This window comes from Chelonia mydas, chromosome 8 (genome assembly GCF_015237465.2).
Source record: "Chelonia mydas isolate rCheMyd1 chromosome 8, rCheMyd1.pri.v2, whole genome shotgun sequence".
NCBI classification, from domain to species: Eukaryota; Metazoa; Chordata; order Testudines; family Cheloniidae; genus Chelonia; species Chelonia mydas.
Genome location: NC_057854.1, coordinates 84,384,935 through 84,408,069, shown reverse-complemented (window position 1 = coordinate 84,408,069; position 23,135 = coordinate 84,384,935). Strand labels below are relative to the sequence as shown.

Genomic DNA, 23,135 nt, shown 5'->3' with positions numbered 1-23,135 from the left:
TTGTAAGGGTAGGGAATTTCTGAAGTGAGAGTGGGATTAGAGTTTTTTAAATTGCCCAGTGAGTTCAATCTTAAATTGTACTGATGTATTTAGGATGTATTTTTAAGTTATATCAATGGCACATAGATAATATGGATTGGTCACCTTTGTAGCATTTCCATAAATCAAATAAATAAGTGATTTTGGTATCCTGAATAATTTGATTAATCAGTCACACAATATTCACAATAGATGTTGCAGGGTGGATGAAAATTCATATCATATAGATGTACAGGTGTGTACACACTTCTTGTAAACACTTCTATTAATAAAGTTTAATTTGTATTTTTTACTACAAAGGGTATGAGAACTGTTAATCTATGGCCCATTTTTGCTCTCACTTATACCAGATTTTGCACCAATATATTTTGCCATGGACTCCAATGGATTTATTCCTGGTTTATAATAGCATAAAAGATCAATCCTATGAGTTGCTGATCATCTCCTTAGAGAAGCTAAGTATCAACAGCTCATTACCTTACAGGATCAGGCCCTTAGATGAGACTCAGGACCAATATGTTACTAAAAATATTTTAATTTAACAATCTACAGCAATGTTAAAAATAAAATACAGAAGTTGAAACAAAGCCATGGGAAATGCAGACTCCAAAATTGCTGCTCTTGGTGGTAAAGATAATGCAACATTTTCTTAAATGACATACCTATATTTTCATCATCAAGTTTGTTTCTGTAGCATTTTATAAAGTTGAAAAAAAATCAAGTAAATAGCTAATTAATGCAATTAAGTACCTACAAATGCACACATCTTTGTGATCATGAAACAAAGTAGTTAATCAGTTTGCCTTGGGCCTTGTCTATTCACAGAAATTGCACTGCCTTTTTAAACTGATTTAGTTAACTGAAAACCCATGTGTGGACCCTTTTATATCAGTTTACAAGTCGCTTATTTCAATTTAGTTTAAACCGGTTACTAATGGACTTAAGCTAAACTGAAAGAAACTTGGTAAGTGTCCATTACAGCCTCTTGGACGGATTTAACTAAATCTGTTTAAAATCATACCTTAAATTAAACTGGTGCAATTTTTTGTATGTAGAAAAGACCTTAGCCATTGCTGCTAAAGTGATATCGCACTGGAGAAACAGCCTTTATTTATTTACATAATAAAATAACTTGATGAGGCCTTTAATTTTAAATATTTGAAGAATTTAGAACAATCTACTAATCTACACAGGTTAAGGTAGTGGGTCATAATTTTTCTCCAGTTAACTGGAAGGAGCAATTTTATTGAAAGTAAGTGGCACTATTGATTTGTGTAGTTTAACAAAGGTTATTTTCCACATCTGTCCTTTTTGCCTGCACTGAAAACTTGTTCCTCACTAATTCAGTCTGAGAAATCAAATTATTTAGGGGTTTTAGTCAGAGTAGCATCCAATCCCTTAAAGACTTTAAGAGTTTGATAATGTGAAGCTGGAGCTCCCTGAACTGCAAGTGATGCGAAAGAAAGAATTGAGGTGCTCATCACCTTTTAGGTTGGGCCCAACTTTTTAACCAAAATGTTTAAATTTTTTAAAATTAAATGTCTGATCTTGCAACTTTTGCTTACGTAAGTAATCTTTACTTGTGGGAGGGGACCACTCAAATAAATAAGTAAGGGTTGCAGGGCCAGCTCCTAAATGAGTCAATGCAATTTCTGAAGTCAGGGGCGGGTGGGAATGGGAGTGAGGGTGGGAGAGGGAGGTAGGGTGACCAAATAGCAAGTGTGAAAAATTGGGAGGGGGTGTGTGTGCCTATATAAGACAAAGCCTCAAATATCGGGACTGTGCCTTTAAAACTGGGACATCTGGTCACCCTACAGGGGGTAGAGGGATGCCATATTCTGAAATTCAGTTTCACTAAAAAGTTATATTTCCTAGTGGCTTATCTTTGGTCACCCTTTGACTGGGTCCTTCACCAAAGGCTCTTAGGCAAAGTAAGCTGCCATGGGATAAGAGGGAGGTGCTCTCATGGATTGGTAACTGGTTAAAAGATAGGAAACAAAGGGTAGGTATAAATGGTCAGTTTTCAAAATGGAGAGAGGTAAATAGTGATGTCCCCCAGGGGTCTGTTCTGGGACCAGTCCTACTCAACATATTCATAAATTATCTGGAAAAAAGGGTAAAAACAGTGAGGTGGCAAAATTAGCAGATGATACAAAACTACTCAAGATAGTTAAGATCCAGGCAGACTGTGAAGAGCTACAAAAGGAGCTCTCAAAACCGGGTGACTGGGCAACAAAATGGCAGATGAAATTTAAAGTTGATAAATGCAAAGTGATGCACATTGGAAAGCATAATCCCAACTATACATATAAAATAATGGGGTCAAAATTAGCTGTTACCACCCAAGAAAAATCTTGGAGTCATTGTGGATAGTTCTTTGAAAACATCCACTCAATGTGCAGTCAAAAAAGCAAACAGAATGTTGGGAATCATTAAGAAAGGTATAGGTAATAGGACAGAAAATATCATGTTGCCTCTATATAAATCCATAGTACGCCTGCATTTTGAATACTGTGTGCAGATGTGGTCGCCCCATCTCAAAAAAGATTTACTGGAATTGGAAAAGGTTCAGAAAAGAGCAACAAAAATTATTAGGGGTATGGAATGGCTTCCGTATGAGGAGAGATTAATAAGACTGGGACTTTTCAGCTTGGAAAAGAGATGGCTAAGGGGAAATATGATTGAGGTCTATAAAATCATGACTGGTATAGAGAAAGTAGATAAGGAAGTGTTGTTTATTACTTCTCATTACACGAGAACTAGGGGTCACCAAATGAAATTAATAGGCAGCAGGTATAAAACAAATAAAAGGAAGTATTTCTTCACACAGCACACAGTCAACCTGTGGAACTCCTTGCTGGAGGATGTTGTGAAGGCCAAGGCCATAACAGGGTTTAAAATAGAACTAGATACATTCATGGAGGATAGGTCCCTCAATGACTGTTAGCCAGAATGGGCAGGAATGGTGTCCCTTGCCTCTGTTTGCCAGAAACTCGGAATGAGCAACAGGGGATGGATCACTTGATGAGTAAATGTTCTGTTCATTGCCTCTGTGGCACCTGGTACTGGTAACTGTCAGAAGACAGGATACTGGGCTAGATGGACCTTTGTTCTGACCCAGTAAGGCCATGCTTATGTTCTTTTGTCAAGCAAGCTCGCTCACAGTGTTGTTATCTGTTCCATGTACCAACCATACAACAATTTAGGGCCAAACATTATTTCAAAATGGTCAGGAGATCCCAATCAGTACTTGGAGGCTAGGGGTTGTGGCAGATTCTATGCCCTGCTCTGCTGCCTTTACACACCGGGGATTTCCCTAGACTGTGGAAATCCCCACTTTAGAGCCAGGCTAGCTAATTCCTACTCTTCTTTCTTGCAATCCTTAGCTGGAAACAGGAAGGTGGCAGGAGTGCACTGTATTCCAGATATCCTTAGCTAGTACATAGTTCCTAGGGGACTGTTGGGAGCTGTAGAAAACCAGAACCACCCAGGTTACTCCAGACTTTGCTGGGGCAGAGATTCAGTGAGTTGTAGCTGGTTGTGATGATGTTTCTCAGCTTCTGCTTCTTGTCTGTCTTGGACTGCCCAGGGGGACTTCAACAGATGCTTCCCTAGGCTCAGACAGAACCTATTGAGCTCCCATCCTCCTCTACGTGGGGCTCCCACAGCCCAGTAGGGAAGAAAGAAATTGATCAGACAGAGCTACTCTCTCCTCCCTTCCCTGGTGTGGCAACCAGCCAGCAGGTGACCTGCTGAACAGATGTATCATAGTTCAGCCTCTCAAATTGTTCCCAGCACACAGTAGCTAGTCTACTACATGGGCTGCAGGAGAAATGGTGGAAAGCCCTTGGAGAGAGAACATCTCCTACCACCTCCCCATAGAGATAAGGCTGATTCAGACACTTTGATCTAAAATTGCAGGGCACAGCTCAGAGAGAACATATTCAGTTCATAATCACATGCACATTAGTTCTTAACTGGTCTCAACAGCTGCTGTTCAGAGCTTCAAAATATGCAAATGGCCTTCAAGCCACTAAATGGACACCACTGTATTATAGTATATTTCTAGTATCACGTAGGACATGTTATTTGATAGAGAGGTGATTTGCAATATTAGATTTGATTTCAGTTGTACAGGGACTGACTTCTTAAGTGAAATATCCAATTTGATAGATGATGCAGTTTATGAATGGTAATAGCCTATATTTTAGTGTGAACCATGTCACATTCAACATAAGATGTGTTTATTTCAAGACTATAATGTACAACTCATCAGGAATATAGACTTCAATGGTTAACATTTTCATTTAAATATGACAGGCATTCACAGCTATGTTTTTTTTTAAACAAATGACAATGTAATTATCCCAAAGCTAAGGTTATGCTCGGAGTTCCTGTGTCAAGCTGAACATTTTAATGGGTAGCATCAGAGCCACAGAGGAACAAATAAACATTGAGTGTTAAGCTCCCTGTCAAACTCCTTTTAGATAATTAAAAAATAGTAAATTGACATTTTGCAGTTTGAATACCAAATCGCTGCAACCATAATTTCTCCGTACACTACATTATAACTATTTGCTCACACCTAGACTCCCAATAGTACATCTCAGTAGCTGGTAATTGCATTTAATAATTACACTGAGCATACGCTACACATTTTTAAAAGATTTTCACCTTTCAGGCAGAGGAGTGCCCACCAGTTGATAATTAATAACTGTTAAGGGCCCTTCAGGCTAGCATGATATCATCAAGAAATACCACAAAGTGTTGACACAACAGTCATCCAGCTGAATGTCTCAAACAAGACTGCATTTCCCCACACCCCTCATGTAAAGTCAATGTACTACAGTGCCAGCTGGCCAGCATGTCTCTTCTTCTGGAAACAGAAGTTGGCTTGTTTTTTTATTTCTTTGTTTGATACAGAAGGGGAGGCAGGGAAAAGAGGCAGAGGAAAAAACAGTAGTAAAATTAAAGCCTTATGAATTACTGTAATATAGACAACTTCTTCAGTAAATACAGAAGACTGATGAACATTTGGATTAATCACTTACCATTCTGGACATTAACTGTTAGAAGTAAAGGCTTTCCCACTCCCCAAATTAAACATGAAACCCCCAATATTCATGTTCCCTACATCCAATCCAAACTTCAACACTAAGACTAAATCTATGGTGAACAAAATCCACATATCATCAGAACTATTTTACCTGGGCACTTTGATGATGTTGTTTCACTGACTAGCTCATATTTTTAGTGCTGTCTCCCAGCCTTCTGACAGATTAAAGACCTTCAAAATAGACATTATCAAAGGTTACTCTATGGTTTTGTCTCTGAGAAATATTGCACCAGTTTAACTCAACTGTTTTTAAATATATCGAGTTCAGCGGTTCCCAAACTTGTTCCGCCACTTGTGCGGGGAAAGCCCCTGGCGGGCCGGGCCAGTTTATTTACCTGTCGCGTCCACAAGTTCAGCCGATCGCAGCTCCCATTGGCCTGGAGCAGTGAACTGTGGCCATTGGGAGCCGCGATCAGCCGAACCTGCGGACGCAGCAGGTAAACAAACCTGCCCGCCCCGCCAGGGGCTTTCCCTGCACAAGCAGCGGAACAAGTCTGGGAACCATTGATCTAGTTAAATTGATTCCAACACATTCTATAGATAAGAATATAAAAAGGCCACTGGAGCATGGGTCAGCCCAGTGGTCCATCTAGTATTCTGTGTTCAGAATTCAGTATTCTGTGTTCCAACAATGGCCAGCACCAGATGTTTCAAAGGGAATGAACTTATAATGTGATCCATCCCTTGTCATCCAGCCCCAGCTTCTGGCAGTTTTAGGGACACCCAGAGCATGGGGTTGTGTCCTGCTAATAGCCACTGATGGACTTCATCTTCCATGAACTTATCTAATTCTTTTTGAACTTAGTTGTAATTTTGTCTTTCACAACATCTGCCGGCAATGAGTTCCAGAAATTGACAGTGCATTGTGTGAAAAAGTATTTCCATGTGTTTGTTTTAAAACTGCTGCCTATTAATTTCATTGGGTGACCCCTAGTTCTAGTGCTATGTAAAGGGGAAAACAACACTTCCTTATTCACTTTCTCCACACAAATCATGATTTTATAGACCTCCATCATATCCCCCTTAGTTATCTCTTTTCTAAGATGAACAGCCTCAGTCTTTTTAATCTCTCCTTATATAGGAGAAGTTCCTTACCCTAATCATTTTTGTTGCCCTTCTCTGTACTTTTTCCAATTTTAATACATCATTTTTGAGATGGGGAAAAGCAGTGTTGACCCTTCCCCAACATATCATGCTAATCTATGTATCTGATCATTCTGTTCTTTATGATAGGTACCAGGCAAATGGATTGAAACTAAGTTAGGTATATTAGTCTGTAATTGCCAGGATTGCCTCTGGAGCTTTTTTTTTTTTTTTTTTTAAATCTGCAATTTCAGATCCGAGTTTCTTCAGAATAGGTGAATATTATCTGGTCCTGGTGACTTATTACTGTTAATTTTATCAATTTGTTCTGAAACCTCCCTCTATTGACATAAGAGCAGCCATACTAGGTCAGACCAAGGGTCCATCTAGCCTAGTATCCTGTCTTCTGACAGTGGCCAATACCAGGTACCCCAGACGGAATGCACAGAACAGGTAATCAAGTGATTCCCATTCCCAGCTTCTGAAAAACAGAGGCCCGGAACACCATCCCATTGGCTTCTCAATCTGGGATGGTATAGTCCTTATTTGGTCAATTTACTGACAGAAGCTTAAGCAAGCATGTGACCGGGGTCCTAGTGGGGAGCCAGCTGTGGTCACTCAATTAGGGTGAACTGCAAAGAATGGGGAAGACAATCCCCATAAATCTGGTGGATATTCCAATACTTAGATTCACCAGACCAGCATAAAACAGCTTCTTTTATTACCGTAATGGTTACTCAGAAATCCAAACAACACAGTTCCCTTAAAGTGATCCAACCTCAGGTCTCCATCCAGGTACCCATGTCAAATATGATGAAAATTTCTGTAAACCTAATTTCATCATTTAAAAGAAAAGGTTCTACCAATCCCAAAGGATCGGACACATTACCTCCCAGGTTAATAATTGTTTCAGATCTTACCCAAATACATGCCACAGCCAATTCTTATTAACTAAACTAAAATTTATTAAACAACGAGAGAGAGAGAGAGAGAGAGAATGGTTAAAATATCAATATACATACAAACATGAGTTCAATTCATTGAGGTGCAGATTCACAGCAGAGATAGTGAGCTTCGTAGTTGCAAAGAGTAACTTTAGAATTCAGTTCATAGGTGATAGTCCAATGTCCAAATCTCATATGCAGGGCGTATCAGCATAACTGGGACCTCAGTCTTGTGACGCAAACTTCCCCTGATGAAGTCTAAGCAGATCTGAGATGACAGAATCAGGACCCAAAGATATTTTATACAATTTCAAGTCTTTTGACAAGTTGGAATTCCTCAGGGAACACAAGGTAATTAGAATGACTTTGAAGGAGGTCCATCACTGGTGCTTAGCTATAGTCATAAGGTGATTTGCTTGTTCCTCCACCGTTCACAGTACATTTCAAAGAGAGATGAATACTGAGATATCCCATGTTTACAATTCATTTACATTACAGGATGTTCTTTTGGCCTCTGAATTATCAGACTACAGCATAGACAGGGACTGTCCATTACATTGTCCACCCTACTCATACATATGTAAATACAGAAAAACACAAACATTATCTTCCTACATGTCTTTTGAGGGTTACTTATTTTCCAGGATGTTTAACCCCTTCTAGCCATGCATCACAAAGTGTTACTCCAATGTAAGTGTGGTTTGCATTGGTTTAACTAAGTTGATTTTAAAATAGATTTAGCTAAACCAGTGAAACTTTTCTTGTATAGACAAGGCCTAAGGGAACATGTACCGCTTCTTTAGAACAGGGTAGGAAGCCAGGCAAGTGGGAGGTAAGGTTCTAGGGAAATCGCTACAGTAAAGCAGAAAGAGAGGGAAAGAGTAGGAATAGGGAGATTACTGTTTCACTTATTCTAATGATGTTCCTTGTTCAGTATTAATAGAAAGTGACATCTTCTGTGATTCTTTCGCATTGCCACAAGCAAGCCATCACTATCACAGCTACTGCCACCAGAATTAGCTTCCCCCATGTAATGTACAAATGCTGTTTAAAAATGACTAACAACTTTCTAGAACATGCACTGAAGATGCAACTGATGATGCGTGTCAATTGATTCAAGTTAGAAAAGTATTTTAATTTACCTCTTTGCAGAAATTATCAACTTCTACATAAAATTAACAGCTTTGGCATAAAAGCCAGCACTTTAATTCTAAAAATAATTATTATGGACTTCCAAACCCTGACACGGCTTTTGTATTTCACCTAATTTAACAAAGAAATATGAAAAAATGAAGTATAAAAAGAGCTGTGAGTTAGAACAGCATCTTGGTGATCTAATATTTCCTAAATGTGTCCAAATTATTCCTAGTAATGCTCACGTGTACTCATTTTTATAATATCGACCATAGTCCACTGAGGAATACTGTAAAAGTAACTAAAGTCACGTCAGACCACTAGATGAAGAACCATCAACTTAACAGTGATTGTCTAAAGTTTGTTTACATTACATTATTTGATTTTCACTGCCCTAACATGGTTTTCATTCTTCATTATTCAAGGAAGTAAAAGCATAAGTCGAGTAGGAGACCAAATATTTTGTGTAGCCAGTTGTTTCATTTAATCATTTAATAGAGGATTTATGTTTGTGGTTAAGTATAATCAATGCATGATGGATTGGTTTCAGTAGGATCGGATCATAGTAGTATAAATGCTGATGAGCATTTATGAATGATTTGTGTGTATTAGTATATACACACAAGCAAAGTAAGACTGTAATGCAAGGCCAAGAGGCTGAGGTCTGTAAGATTTCAACTTAGCCGTACTAGGCCTCAGGCCTAAGGATGGTTGACATAAATATGTGACCTAGGAATAACCCTGTATCAGTAAATTACAAGATTACTGTAAAGAATATGCCAGTGGATGCTGTTTGGGAAAATATACCACAATGTATCTGTCTAGACCACAAGACCCCTGATTGTACCATCATAGATGGACAGCGAGAATAAAAATTAACGAGGAGTCCTTGTGGCATCTTGCGGCTTATGCCCAAATAAATTTGTTAGTCTCTAAGGTGCCACAAGGACTCCTTGTTATTTTTGCTGATACAGAATAACACGGCTACCACTCTGAAACCTGTCACCATGCAAGTGAGAATAAAGGGAACTAAGAGGACAGCCAAAGAGAAATGGGGCACCATAGATCAGTGAGGGATGGAAGTATGGATAAGGAAAAAGGGGTTGGAACCCTTATGCATATGTATGATACTTTGTGGGTATAAACATGACCCAGAATAAAAGGTGTTGGCACACCTGTGCGTGGAGGGAAGAAATCCACAGGGAGATGCCAGGATGATATTTATAACAATGATTAGCACTCCAGAGTCCCTCAGCAGGAGATGTGTGATATGCCGGTTATAGTAAAGTGTTTAGTCCCATCTAGCTGTTATTATATTTTACTAGTTGAGAGACTGTTTATCCATTTAGTGAATTTTTTAATAAAGGAAAATGTAATAAACTGGAATTGTTTCTCATGTGCTCCTAGGGTCTCTAAATACTACTAACATTCCTGATGTTGTAGCCCTCAGGAGACTGAATCATTAACCAGTGCAGTCTAAGATTAATCAGTAGTCAATGCACTCATCCATAAATATAGCTACATTTGAAACATTTAGATAATTCAAATGACAGAAACTGAAGAATAGCACTGATTGATATTTCTTTAAAAGTTTAAATTCATTGTGGACAAAGGATGTTCTCCCTTGGAATTATTACTTCAAACGTCAAATATCATAGAGAATAACGAACAAGGAGGGTTTCAGAGTAGCAGCCGTGTTAGTCTGTATCGGTAAAAAGAACAGAAGTACTTGTGGCACCTTAGAGACTAACACATTTATTAGAGCATAAGCTTTCATGAGCTGTTCCCTGTCAGTCAAGTATCAGGTGGACAAATTGGGAGCCCAGAGGGAAGTTAAGGACACTTGTTCAATGACTGATAGAAAAAACAAAGATACATTTCGTATTGCCTTGAACATGTGGCTATATTTAGAGAGAGAGAAGGTGTATGAGGTAATATCTTTTATCCGACGAGAGACACTGTGTAAGTGCAAGAGCTCGTCTTTCACCAACAGAAGTTGGTCCAATAAAAGATATGACCTCCTTATCTTTCTAATATCCTGGGACTAAAACAGCTATCATAATGCTATATTTACATGGCTATAGGAATGGTTTATGGCAAAACAAGCCCTAATATATGCTGAACTACTTTAAACGGCCACTGAAACAACTGCTGGGGGTAGCTGCCACAGATGCTTCCCCCCCAGAATCTAGCCATCATCTCCTTCTCTGTTTAATCAGTGAGGCCCTGGCCCTGCACCATTAAGGTCAAAGGGAGCTTTGCAATTAACTTTAGTGAGCTTATGTTTGAACTGTTAGCTTTTACTTGTTCATTCATATATTGACTGCCTCTTTCTTTCCAGAATGGTGAAAACTGTTTTCCGTGTGCAAGTTCCAGCTAACCACATGAAGTCTGCATTGGCAGAAAAGGTGTCTGGTAGATTCCCTGGGACACAGTACTGCAAGCCTACAGACACCCCATCCCCTAGAAATAAGAAACTGGAACTTTCCGCAGCTGTTCTGAAAGAACGACTCCCTCGGTTAGTCAGTCTCTCTTACAGCTGTTTCCTGTTTCTGCCTCCCACTAGCTTTCTCCAGCACCCTAAAAACAAAAACTCCTTCCAGTTCTGCACACACTGCTGCATCACCCCCACAGACACCATACAGATCAGAAACTAGCTTTTTCAGGATAGTGGGACTGTCTTCTAAAGAAATGTATCCCCTGATAAGAGAACATCCAAACCAAGGCTGATGTCCAGATTGGTCTGTAAAACATGTGACATGACAAAATTATTAATCGTTCCCAAGAAGTTAAAGACCAGAGGCCTTGTTCTTTTATACCAGAAGTAACTCCACTTACATTCATCTGAGAGGAAAATGAGTCCCCAGTACAGTAGCCAACTAAGAAGAAAGTCTTCATTCTCAGTATCTATTATAAATATAAAGTGCATTCTACTTTGACAATAGTTTAAACAATAAAATATGCGCTTTCCACGTATATAATGAAAGATCAGTAAAAATACAATGGTAAAATAGATTACGTACAACATGGATGTTTTCTCAAGGGAATAAATTATTTTGCATATCGTTGACTATATAATGAGATTACTTTTATGTAAATTTAACTACTACATCATAGATGTTATACTAAATCAGACAGCTCTTATTCCTATATGTTTATTTATTCAAATATTGAAAAATCCCAAAATATTGTACATAAATACATTATATATTTACTTTGTATTTGCATAACTACAAAACTATTGGCAATTTCTGCAAGAGATATTGTATGTTAGATTTTTCCTAGACAAAACTGTTACTACTAACAGCTGGAAACTCTTTGTTTTAATTATGCATGACTAATGATAGCTGTTTGCCTGTTTGACCATCAGATCATATGCTGTTGCCAAGGGAAAATCTTTTTTAAGAGAGATTGACTGTTTTTCCTCTTATAAAGGAAAACATGTTCTTGTTATCTTTTTATTTCTAACTCAGCTTTGCAGCTTCAAAAACCAAACTGTATCCAGTCATGATGCCATACATCTGAAACATTGGCCACATAGGATATGTGACATATCCCCAAAATTTATCTCTCCAAGCTAAATATATAGGAGATGAAAATGCAACAGCTTCACTAACAATTAAACCCTGCCTAATGGCATATCTTATTTGTTGTGGTGTATACACAGAACTTGTTAATGGGCAGTGCTCACTATCACAGAAAGCTCTCTCTCTACCAGTTGAGCAACTGAAAATAGCCTACCACCCCAATCAGGAGTATAGGTCATGTCAAATACAGCTGCCTGCCACACAGGTACTTTTTCTCCATATGCTGTAAATAAATATGAGACACATGTTAAGGCAAGATCTTTTTGAGAATTTTAAAGTGATGTTTAAACATTTTATCTGGACTATTTTACATATACCTCCTCACGTAAATCCAGGTGCCTCAATTAATTTTGCCTGTTCTGAGGACTCAGTTGTAAATTTTTGTAGGAAATTAAACTTTTGCCAAGAGGATGAGGAAACATTTTTCTGCTTGGTTGATTCTTAAAAAGTGGCAGCTACCCAGGGTTCTGCACTGTTAGATTAACAGGCACGGAGCTGGTGTGTGACTGTCTCAAGTGTTCATAAGATCAGCTCACGCAGATGCCCACATTCTTGATTTGATGTTTGGATTGGGATTGGAGGAATGGAAATTTTGCCTCTGTGATGAGTTATCTCCTGTGGTTTAAAGGAGGGTTTGCCTTTCCAATCAGGACAAAGAACTTGTTTTGAGGGTCTATTCTCAAAGGCTAATAGAATCAGAGTTTTTAAGAGAACTATGAAGAACTTCTCTGTACTTTCAACAGGCTACCATTAATGGCTTAGTATAGGACTGTGTAACAATGTTTTGTTCTCTGTTCTCTTCTAGAGCCAAGAGCATTCTGTTTGCCAACTTTATCTTTTCAAGTCATCTTGGTTTACAAATTAAGCAAGAGGAAATATGACTAAAGAGCCATTGCTGGAAGTCTTTATGTGAATCTGGTCAATTGCGTCATATATTTTTTTCTAATCTTAATTATGTGATGGCTAAGCAGGAGACAAATATGAAGGTTATCAGCAAAATTTCAGTCAATGGATTTGTCTCCAATTGTGGACATCTTGATTAATCCAGGCTCTCTTCTCTTGATTGCTATTTTAAATCCCACCAGTCGTGTGTACATCTTAAAGTATTTTTCTGAAAAAAATCATTCAGATTCAGGCCAAACTATCTCCTCCTTCAACTGTTGAAGAGCAATCTCTCAAGGGGATAAATGCAAGGTCTTCACTGTTTGAGTTATGGCATGCATTGCTTCCTGAGTTACTGGAGGCTGGAAGGAGGACATGCCCCTCTTGGCTGCGACAATCAGTGGCTTTAATTATTGGTGAAGGTGGTCAGTGCACCTATTCAGGAGGGCAGAATGCCATCTTTGAAAGGAAATGGTCAACTCAAGATTAAAATATTGTAATCTACTCTACATAGTTACATCTTAAATCTACCCCTGGGATGTACTGTAAACTATTTGGCCATGTAGAGACTAACCCTGGGACATCCCTTGTACTCCATTCAAGGCTCAGAATCATGGGGCTCCAGGAGTCCCTGTGTAGGGAGATTTGGCACACTCTGCCAAGTGGCAGGTTTCCACTGCTCACTGTATATGTGAATTGTTGGTGTGCTAGAGGTGTGGCCAAGGTATCCATGTAATGTATGGATCCACTGAATCACATCCCTGTTGGGAGTGAAAGCAGCAGGCCAATCCAATACTCTTCTCCATAGCCAGTAATGGAGGCCATGGCCCAGATGGACAAATAGCCTGAATCCCTGGAATTGATTCTTCCATCTCCTATTCTCCAAGGTTTGGGTTATAGTCCACTCTTGTGCACAATGAGAAGAAGAAAGTAATTACAAATGTTAAAGCCCTTTCTTTTGTATATAAAACAGCATGTCTTAAATGGATCAAATTCCACCATTTATGTCTTACTGATTCCTTAATCTGTGATAAAATTTAGAGGAACTATCTGAAACATTTATGATAGATACAGTAAATAATTGTGGAGCAAATTAAGAATAGTTTAACTACTTGTACAATTTTCAAGTGCCATAAGGTGCTCATCTGATAATTGGCAGAGATTTGGAATGTGAAAACTTGCTTAAGCAACCTCTTAGTTTTACAAATCTAACTATGGCAAAGTGCATTTATATTTTCTGAAAGATCTGAGAAAAGATGCAAGCAGCAGATTAATGTATGAGCCTAAAATGTAGAAGGATACCAAATAGGGGCACAGAAGTCAAGCAAATTCCCTATTAATAAATGTGAAGCAACTAGGAAAGATAAAATAGCAAAGAATTTAAATATATACAGCAGCTGTGTGGACATGCATTGAGGGGACTCTAATGATAATACATGTAATCTCAGCTAAAATATGCTAGGCCAGTTATTTAGAGGCATATTCTGCTATCAAAACTCTCATTTACTTCACTAGGAATTCAGCATTTGGAATGATGGTGGAGTAATGACGTTGGTGGATATGTCAGGGACTTTCCACCTGTATGTGTAGTGGTGCTCCTTTGCTGAACACTACCAGATTTATAGGCCAGTTTCTTTTTGGAAAACAAACTGGTGCCAGAGATCAAAATTCTCAAAAGTGATTAAGTGACTTGGGAACCTAGTCTCATTGACTATCAGTAGGATTTAGAGTTCTATGAAGATTACACACCTTTTTAAATTTTTATCTAAAACCTTAGGATGTTTCCTAGTGAAAAATTTACATTATATACACAGTACCTTCAGCAAAGATGGTGAGAACAGCAGCGAGACTACATATATTAATGTGCCCCCCATACTTTTCTGTAGTCAGAAAAACAGCTCCCTCTTGAATAATCCTTGGTGTCTGTCATGTGACACGACTGTCCTCTGCACTATCACCTCAGCCCAAAGTCACAAGGCACAACCACATGGAGACTATTATTGCAAACACTGAGATGAGCTAATACAGATTTGGGCTTGGTGTTAACTCTGAACTCTTCAGCCAGGTTAGACCATAACTGACATCTACTTGAGTTAGCTTCTCTACAAATCTCCATCCAGACAAAAGAATGCCTAACCCACGTGACAACCTTTAACAACTGCCTATGTGTGGTGGCTGCAGCCAGCTGTTTTGTAGTCCACTGGGCAAAGCTCACCAGCTACGTCTACACCAGGATTTTTCAGACTCATAATTCCGAGGGAGGTACAACTCCTCCAGTGTTAGCACTGGTAGGAATTGCAATATAGACAAGGTTCATGCATTTTTAACCATTTTCCTGTATAACCATGGTAAAACACACACCTGAGTCCACTTAAACATCATCTGTGTTATAGCTTCCACCAATGCTCCTTCCAATGAAGCTGGAATCATGCATCTAAAAATTCTTAGTTTAGACAAGAACCCTATGTTTAACTCTCTGCTTGGAAAGCATCAAGTTATTTTATAGTACTCCAACAATTTAACAACATGAATTTCATTACAAGTTTTCCCACATTGGTATAAAGGAAAACAAACACTTCTACCTACTTTCTAAAATAGGGTAATTTGTAAATTTCATTCTCTCATTACATTGAAAAGGATCCACTTTTGGATTTGAAAAAGAAATGAAGAGAAAATTATCTTTACTTTTTCTAACCCCTGACATAAGTGTACAAAAGTAGGTCTAATATTTTTGGCTATTACAGGTTTAGATTTTAGATAATAAGAAAAAGAAAAACTGAATGGCACTTTAAACTTGTTTGAAAGTAAATAAGTTATTTGGAGCAAATTTTGCCCTAACTCACATTGGTGTAAATCCAGGATAGTTGCCCTGAAGTAAAAATCTGGGTTTAAATTTACATCAGAACAGCATAATTGGGCCCTTTTGTTGTTTCTATTAATGAACTAATAAGAAAGATCAGGTCTGAAGAAATATATTGTCATCTAGATAAGGATGGTCACAATTAGACTTTGAGTTACGTATCTGTAGGTGGTCAAACTCATACATGTAGATATTTTAAAGGGATTACGTTTGCAATGTCCAGCAATGGGCAATTTAAGGACTCTTCTTTCCAAAATGTATAAGACTTTCTGCGACATGTAAAATCTAGAGGGCCAAATACATAATCCAGCTGCACACTAGGCTATTGTGGTCAGGTGCATAAAAGAGTAAAATCCTCTCTCCGTTTTTTCCCCGAAGTGATATCAGCAGGGCAGTAAGTCCAGTAGAATGGTCTTTGGCTACAATATGCAACATTCACCCTCCAGTAGTTCCTAGAGCTGCACCCAGCAGTTTAATTGACAGGAAGCAGGTACAACAACAAGGAGACTAGTAGAGGGAGGCTCTGACAGTAACAAATACATAAGCAAGAGTCATTTGATTGTTGGAGAAATAGAGGCAAAAACATATTCAAGGCAGCTCTCCATCTTCATTGTAATCTCAGTTTAGCCTTAATTTGTCCCTTCCCAAAGTGTGTGGTTTCTAAAATTGCAGTTTCTGTTATTAAGATGTTGCAGACATATTCCAAACCTTTGCTGCTCAATTCTTTTTGCAATGGCTTTAAAAGAGTCATTAGATAAATACAATTTGCATATATTTCTAAACGAATCATGATTGTTTGGAGTATTTTTAGCAATTTAAAAAATTTGGACAACACTTTTTTCTCATGCAATGCTAAGTCCTGGGATGCTTGTATCAAAGTCTTGCTGACTTCATCAATGGGAGCAGTGCACAAACATTGCAGGGTAGAATTCGTCCCTCCGGAATGAGGTGGCTTTTCTTTGTAAATGACATCATACTAAATCATTAGAAGTTATCTTGAATTATTACAGGAGGGAGTAATAGCAATACTATTTGAATCTTTTTTTTAAAAATCATCTTCCTTTTCAATTAGACTTGGATAAAAATAGCGTCCAATGAGTCTTTGCTTGGGTGCAAGGGTCTGTCTGTGTGCGGCAGGATTACAGACAATCTTTGGGGGGAAAAAGACAGAGCCAAATTTAAAGTATGTAGATATTAGGCATCACTCCCTCCTGCTCAGACATGATACCTACTGAAGTTAAAGGGGGCTTCCTCTGAGTAAGGAAGTCTTAAGATTTTTGAACCAAAAAGTCCTATTAGCCAACAAACAAAACCACTTAAATTGGAGAATTGGTCTGAAATCAACAAGAAGAAATTCAGTAAAGACAAGTGCAATGTACTACACCTAGGAAGAAAAAAAATTGAATGAACAATTGCAAAATGGGGAACAACTGACTAGGAAGTAATACTGCCGGAAAAGATCTGGGAATTATAGTGGATCACAGATTGAACAAATCAACGTGATGCAGTTGCGAAAAGGCTAATATTCTGGCTTTTTTTTTAAACACAGCGTATGTCATATGTCAGACATGGGAGATAATTGTCCTGCTATACTCAACCCTGGTCAGGCTTCAGTTGGAGTACCACTCTTCAGATCTGGGCACCACACTTTCAGAGAGATGTGGACAAACTGGAGAGCGTCCAAAGGAGAGTAACAGAAAAGATAAAAGCTTCAGAAAACCTGACTTATGAGGAGACGTTAAAAATCTGGGTATGTTTAGTCCTGAGAAAAGGCGACTGGGGGGGACCAGATAAGTCTTCAAATATGTTAAGGACTGTTAAAAAGAGGACAGCAATCAGTTGTTCTCCATGCCACTGTTAAGAAGCAATCAGCTTAATCTGCAGCAAGGCGGTTTAGATTAGATATTAGGAAAAGCTTTCTAGCTATAAGAAGAGTTAAGCACTAGAATAGGCTTCCAAAGGAAGTTGTGGAATGCCCATCACTGGAGATTTTCAAGAACAGGTTAGACAAATGCCTCTCAGGGATGGTCTAGGTATTCTTGGTTATACCTCAGAGTAGGGGGTTGAACTAAATGACCTCTTGAGGTCCCTTCTAACCTTACATTAGAATAATTCAGGTTGTTTGACCTCAGATACTTTGTTTCAGGGTGTTTTTAAAGGGTACACTAACAGAGGAGAATGCAGTGCCTTCCTTACAACTTTTAACCCAGTGTGGAAGACCCAGGTTCAATTCGCCCCTCTGCCTAATATCCTGAATAAGTATTGGGCCAGAGAGGAAAAACTCCATAATCTGGTGGTAGGAGCATTCGCCTGTGACGCCAGAGTCTGAAGTTCAAGTCCCCGTTCCTATGAATAGTTATTTATACCAAATAGAATAGCTTCAACAAGAGAGACTGAGAGCAACTCTGCCCAGCGCTCAGCTATCACGAGGTGGAGAAGAGAACCAAGTTCAAGTCCCCCCCTCCCCCCACATTGAATAGTAAGACTGCATTTTTCTAGCAAAAAGCCACCCATGCATAAATAAAGTTATTTATGTGAAAAAATTTCACCTAGCTCTAGATCCAATCAGGATTGGGCCTAGCCATATTGTGCTAGGTGCTGTAGGAACAGAGGAATACATAATCCCAACCTCAAAAATCTTAAAATCAATGCAATTACAAAATGAAAGAGGCCTACCTGTGGGAGCATGTAACTCACCCCCTGTCAGTTCAGGATTGTTCCCCATGGTATGTTTGTCTAATGCTTCGTTTCATGGCATTCCATTAGCATTAGAAAAACATTACAAACCTGTGCTTGTTGTTCTTTAATACGCCTCCACACTTGTAAAATGAAATGACAAACTAGTTATTTTACTTATGATACTTAGTGGTATTCTTCATCTTTAAATCTCCACGCACTTAAAACATTTATTTTGCATTTTTCAGATGAGGAAACTTAGAAGCAGAGAGGTCCAGAATGAATTCATAGCAGTTCACAGAATCTGGTACCCACCCTATCGATTGAAATATGTCACCTGCTTACTACAATAGGACACCCTAAATAGTATTTTCAGCTCCTAGGGATAGCTTTGTAACAACAGTCAAGGGCAAAATTCTGCCCCCAGTTACTCAGGTGCAACTCCATTTGCTTTAGTGGGAAAGCACGCACGTAAACTGAATGCAGAATCTATTCCTAGCTCTCATGTGCAATTAAGTTAAATGGCACAGGCAAAATCACTTAAAAATGTTATAATCTTGAAAATCTGAACAAGAGTGTATTCAGAGCAAGAGTATTAAAAATGCTTTGACTCTCAGATAATCAAGACACCTGTAAATCAAATGAATTAGCATAATCTCTCTCATCACCTAGTAAAATGCTGACTCAAAAAGTGAGGAGAATGACTTGTAGAGTCTAACTCCTTTAAAAGGCTTTTTATGCTTGACACCAGCAGTCATATTGGCTGTTTTAAATACATTAATTAGAGGCTTTCTGATTTTAACATGCAAAGTACAAAGGTAACTCCCTGGAGACCCCACTCCTGCAAAGGAGGGAATAACGAATGCAGATACAATCAGAGAGCAATCTGACACTAAGTGAGGAGCCAACACACACACACACATCCCCCACAACCAATGGTCAGCACTAACAGAGCTCCACTACAGGAAAAAAGATGCATAGTACCAACTTGGAATCACACTTATACAGCTACTTTTGAGTACTACAGTGTACATTTATCAAGAAAATCTAAATACTGTGGTCTGGGGGAGCTGGAAGAAGCTCCTTTTTCTTTGCACAAATTAATTACTTCATTGAACAAACTGGACGATGTATTTACAGAGCAATACTCTGTTTCCAGTGCTAAGACCTAATAAAAAACAACTTCCTTATTTTCATTAATTAAAAAAAGTTTCTGTATATTTATGATATGAATATCCTCTGGGGAAAATTTCAGGAGGAGCAAAGGTCTACATCAAAAGTCTCATTAAATGCTCTATGCACTCCTTTAGCGATGGTGCATTGTCCCTCTAAAGTTCTCATTCACTTGTAATACTGTAAACGTCAATCAGCAAGAAACCCTACTAAAGATAAGAAAGATGTGAAAATATGGGTTTCATTAATAAGTCATCTATGTCTTTAAAGGGTGGGAAGAATGCTTTATATTGAGATGGAGGGACTATGAATACCCCATATATTATTTCAGCACAAATTTGCTTTTGGCTTCCAAGTTCTACAGGTAAGTAGTGATGTGTACTCCATCCTTAATAGTATTCTCTTCCAAAACAGATATTCTCTCACTTATGAGATAAAAATGATTGTTTGACCTTAAAACTCCAATTTCATTTATGTAATCCATCTAGCTGCACAGGTACTGAGTTGCGAACTCACAATTTTAGGCCTCACAGAGTTTAATATACTGTAGTGCTACACTCTAGCTGTAAGCCACCAATAGATAACCCTTAGAGTCACACAAATATTTGTATTAATTTTTATTTTATAATCTTGGAATTTTTTTTATTTTCTAGAACCACCAGTGACACTCAGTATTTGTTTGAGTTCTGTCCTGAGCTAGGAACTGCAACTCCTCAACTCTTGTTCACTGCAACCTTTAAATCTGAAACTCTGAAAATAAAGATAGGAAATGTAATAGCAAAATATGGCTGTCGACAAAAATAGAGAAACCAAAGCAAGTGAATTCATGGTTTTAGAATGCCCTAGGAGTCTAACTACAGTATATTCCTATAAATAAAAAAATCTGTCAATTGCACTGCATAGACTCTGGTTGTATTTTCAGAAGATACTACATCAGAACACTCAAGGAAATCTTATGCAATATTTTCCAAGAAAAATCTATGAAAGCTGTATCTGGCTAAGTCACTTTTTAATCTGGAAGCCTAAATCAGCCACTTTGAAAAGGAAAATAAAATGGTCTATAACCAAATACTTTGTGGTTTAAAACTATTCAGATTAAAGTCTAGACTTACAAAACACAAGAAGATTCAGCCTATTCATATCAAATCTGAAGTACCAAGAAAATGATTTTTTAAATTACTACAAAGTATCGTGACAAAGTAAAATGTATCAAAAAGTTAAATTTGAATGTTTTCAGTTTTAAACTGAAGATTAATGAATTTAAGTCAAATAGAAGGATTCAGCTACATTAGGTACAGTGCACTACTACTGGTAAACAAATTTTGCACCAGCCAACTGGACTGGAAAAAAATATTGTTACCATATGGAATGCAAGCTTCGTTAAGGGATGCAATAACTGAGTTACCATAAGCATGTAGTCTCTTAATGGCGTAAAACTAGAACTCGCAGTTGTCATTGCATGATGGTTCTTTTCATGTTAATCATTAGGAAACAAAAAAGCTAAAATCATAGTGGATATACACTTATAATACTGTGCAATCTTTACAACTGAGCAATATACTGGCAAGGAATGTCTGAATACCAGATTCTATAACAGACATTAAAAACCATCAGGTAGAATTTTTATCCAGCACTAGGAATTTCCAAACTTCCATTGACAAACTTACTATTCAAAAGGCAGGTATATATTATTTGCATCCATCTAATGTTTAGTGAAAAGTCTTAGAAATTCTTCTGTAATAAGGTGTTTGCTGTCTATAGTTGTCTCAAAACATAAATTCACCGAGTAGGGATTCTGAATTTATAACCCAAGGGCTAATCTATGTCCTTAGACTAGGTTTGGTTAAAATCTAAATATTTAAAGTAGGACATGATTTCCACCACAGATCAGGATTTAAGAGTTTCCTAATATAATTACATACCACACCCATAGAATTAAACTACTAATGCACTGGTCATTGGTTATTAAACAAAGACACCCAATGTTAATATTTAAAGATACACATCTGCAAATGTATTTTGAGACCATACAACTCACACATACAGACTTGCACAGCGGATGACAATAAAGCAATTGTCTGAATAATGTGTGTTCAAACATCTGAGGAGGGCAGTTATGAAGAATTGCTGAGATCTGTACACTGCTGAGTATCAATTTACATTTAAAAAGCAGAATAAGCTTCTGCGAGTATGTCCTTCTGCAATTGCTTTGGTTTAGGGAGGTAACTGGGCTATAGCTGATCTCTGATGAGCCATTACATCTTTCAGAGGCTCAGCAAGGAGTGAGAGAAACGAGACTTAGGAAGAAGTAGCAAACTTATTCCAGAGGGAAAAAAATTTAAAACAAAACTTCCCAAACTTAACAGAGTAGAAGAGTATACCGCGTAGCATAGGGAGACCGCTTGAGAACTTCTACTATATCTAGAAATAGGGCTATCGGGGAGGAAGAATAATAGGGACCCGCCTTTTACTTCCACGGAAATACTGGGATGGCTCTGGAAAGGGACAAATGAGAAATACACTTTCCTAGGAGCAGAGGGACTGGCCCTCCTGAATAGGAAGAGTTGGCATGAATGACTGAGCACTAGTTTCAAAGTGGTACCGCCTCTCCCGGACCTCTTACTCTTAACCAGGGCTGCTTGGACTTGGAGGTGTTTTATTTATTTATTCATTTCTTTTTCAAGCAGCCGCCGCCGGAGCGTGTTACAAAACGTCCATCTTTCTAATGCTCAGAGTGAAAATAAACCCTCCTCTTCCAAGGGTAGCTAAACCAACGCGCCCGTTAGAAATGCCTGCGGTCGCCCGGCAATGGCTTTGCACAACGCTCTCACTCACTTGCCCAGAGAAGTAAAGAAGAGGCTCGGTTTCCTACCTAAGCACAGCCGTGTCCCCTTTTCGGACCACCAGGTTGTCCACAGCTGCCCCCGGGAAGTCCATACTCTGTCCGGCTGGGAGGCAGGAGGGCAACAAGCAGCACAGGCTGAGGAGCACAGCGGCCAGCCACTGGTTTGAGCAACAAGCGCCCTGCACCAACAGCATCATGTCCATCCCTGCTCCGGGCTGCTCCCGCTCAGCTTCCAGCTCCTCTCAATCCCCAGCCCCCGCTACGCGTGACGAGCCTTCGCTCCAGCCAGGCAGCCAAGGCACTGGCAGGGTTCTGCCTCGCCCGGGCGCTTTCGGCCGAGTCCGGAACGCGTCTGTCCCCGGCTGGCTCGCACACCATCCAGCGAGGAGAGAAGCGCGCTGGAGACTGAGAGCAGGGGAAGCAGCAGCCGCCGCCGCCGCCGCAGCCGCGTCAGGCTCAGCAGCAGCAGACGGCCCCCAGGCTCCGAGCCGGTTGCCATGCAGCCGTTTCCTTAGCAACTTGTCCTGATGACTGGTGATGGAGCTGGGGGGGGGGAGCGGGGGGGGGGAGAAATAGCTAAAAGCAAAGCGGCAATGGGAGGAGGTGTGCTACAGCCACCGACATGGCAATACGGAAATAAATGGCATGCAATTAAAGGCAGTGATTGCGGAGTGACCCCCGTTTGCAGGCAGGAGGGAGACAGCCCAGTTGGCTAGTCAGCGGCTTTTTAAAACACCGACTAACTCGTTCCAGCTGCAATGCCCTGCACGGCGGCTCGGAGCCACGCCCGACACTG

The 23,135-nt window shown here is 39.1% G+C and overlaps 1 protein-coding gene across 5 annotated transcripts in view; it reads right to left on the bottom strand.

Moving 5' to 3' along the window:
- NEGR1 (neuronal growth regulator 1) overlaps positions 1-22,805 on the bottom strand; it is a 600,029-nt gene extending 577,224 nt beyond the window's left edge. For all 5 annotated transcript variants that reach the window (XR_006283270.1, XM_043520871.1, XM_007063440.4 and 2 more), the window contains exon 1: positions 22,367-22,805. Coding sequence is in view for 4 of the 5 variants with exons in the window: in XM_043520871.1 (XP_043376806.1) it covers positions 22,367-22,542 (176 nt within the window). In the remaining variant the exon portion in view is untranslated. The remainder of the gene's footprint in view (positions 1-22,366) is intronic.
- Between the last annotated feature and the right edge of the window lie 330 nt (positions 22,806-23,135).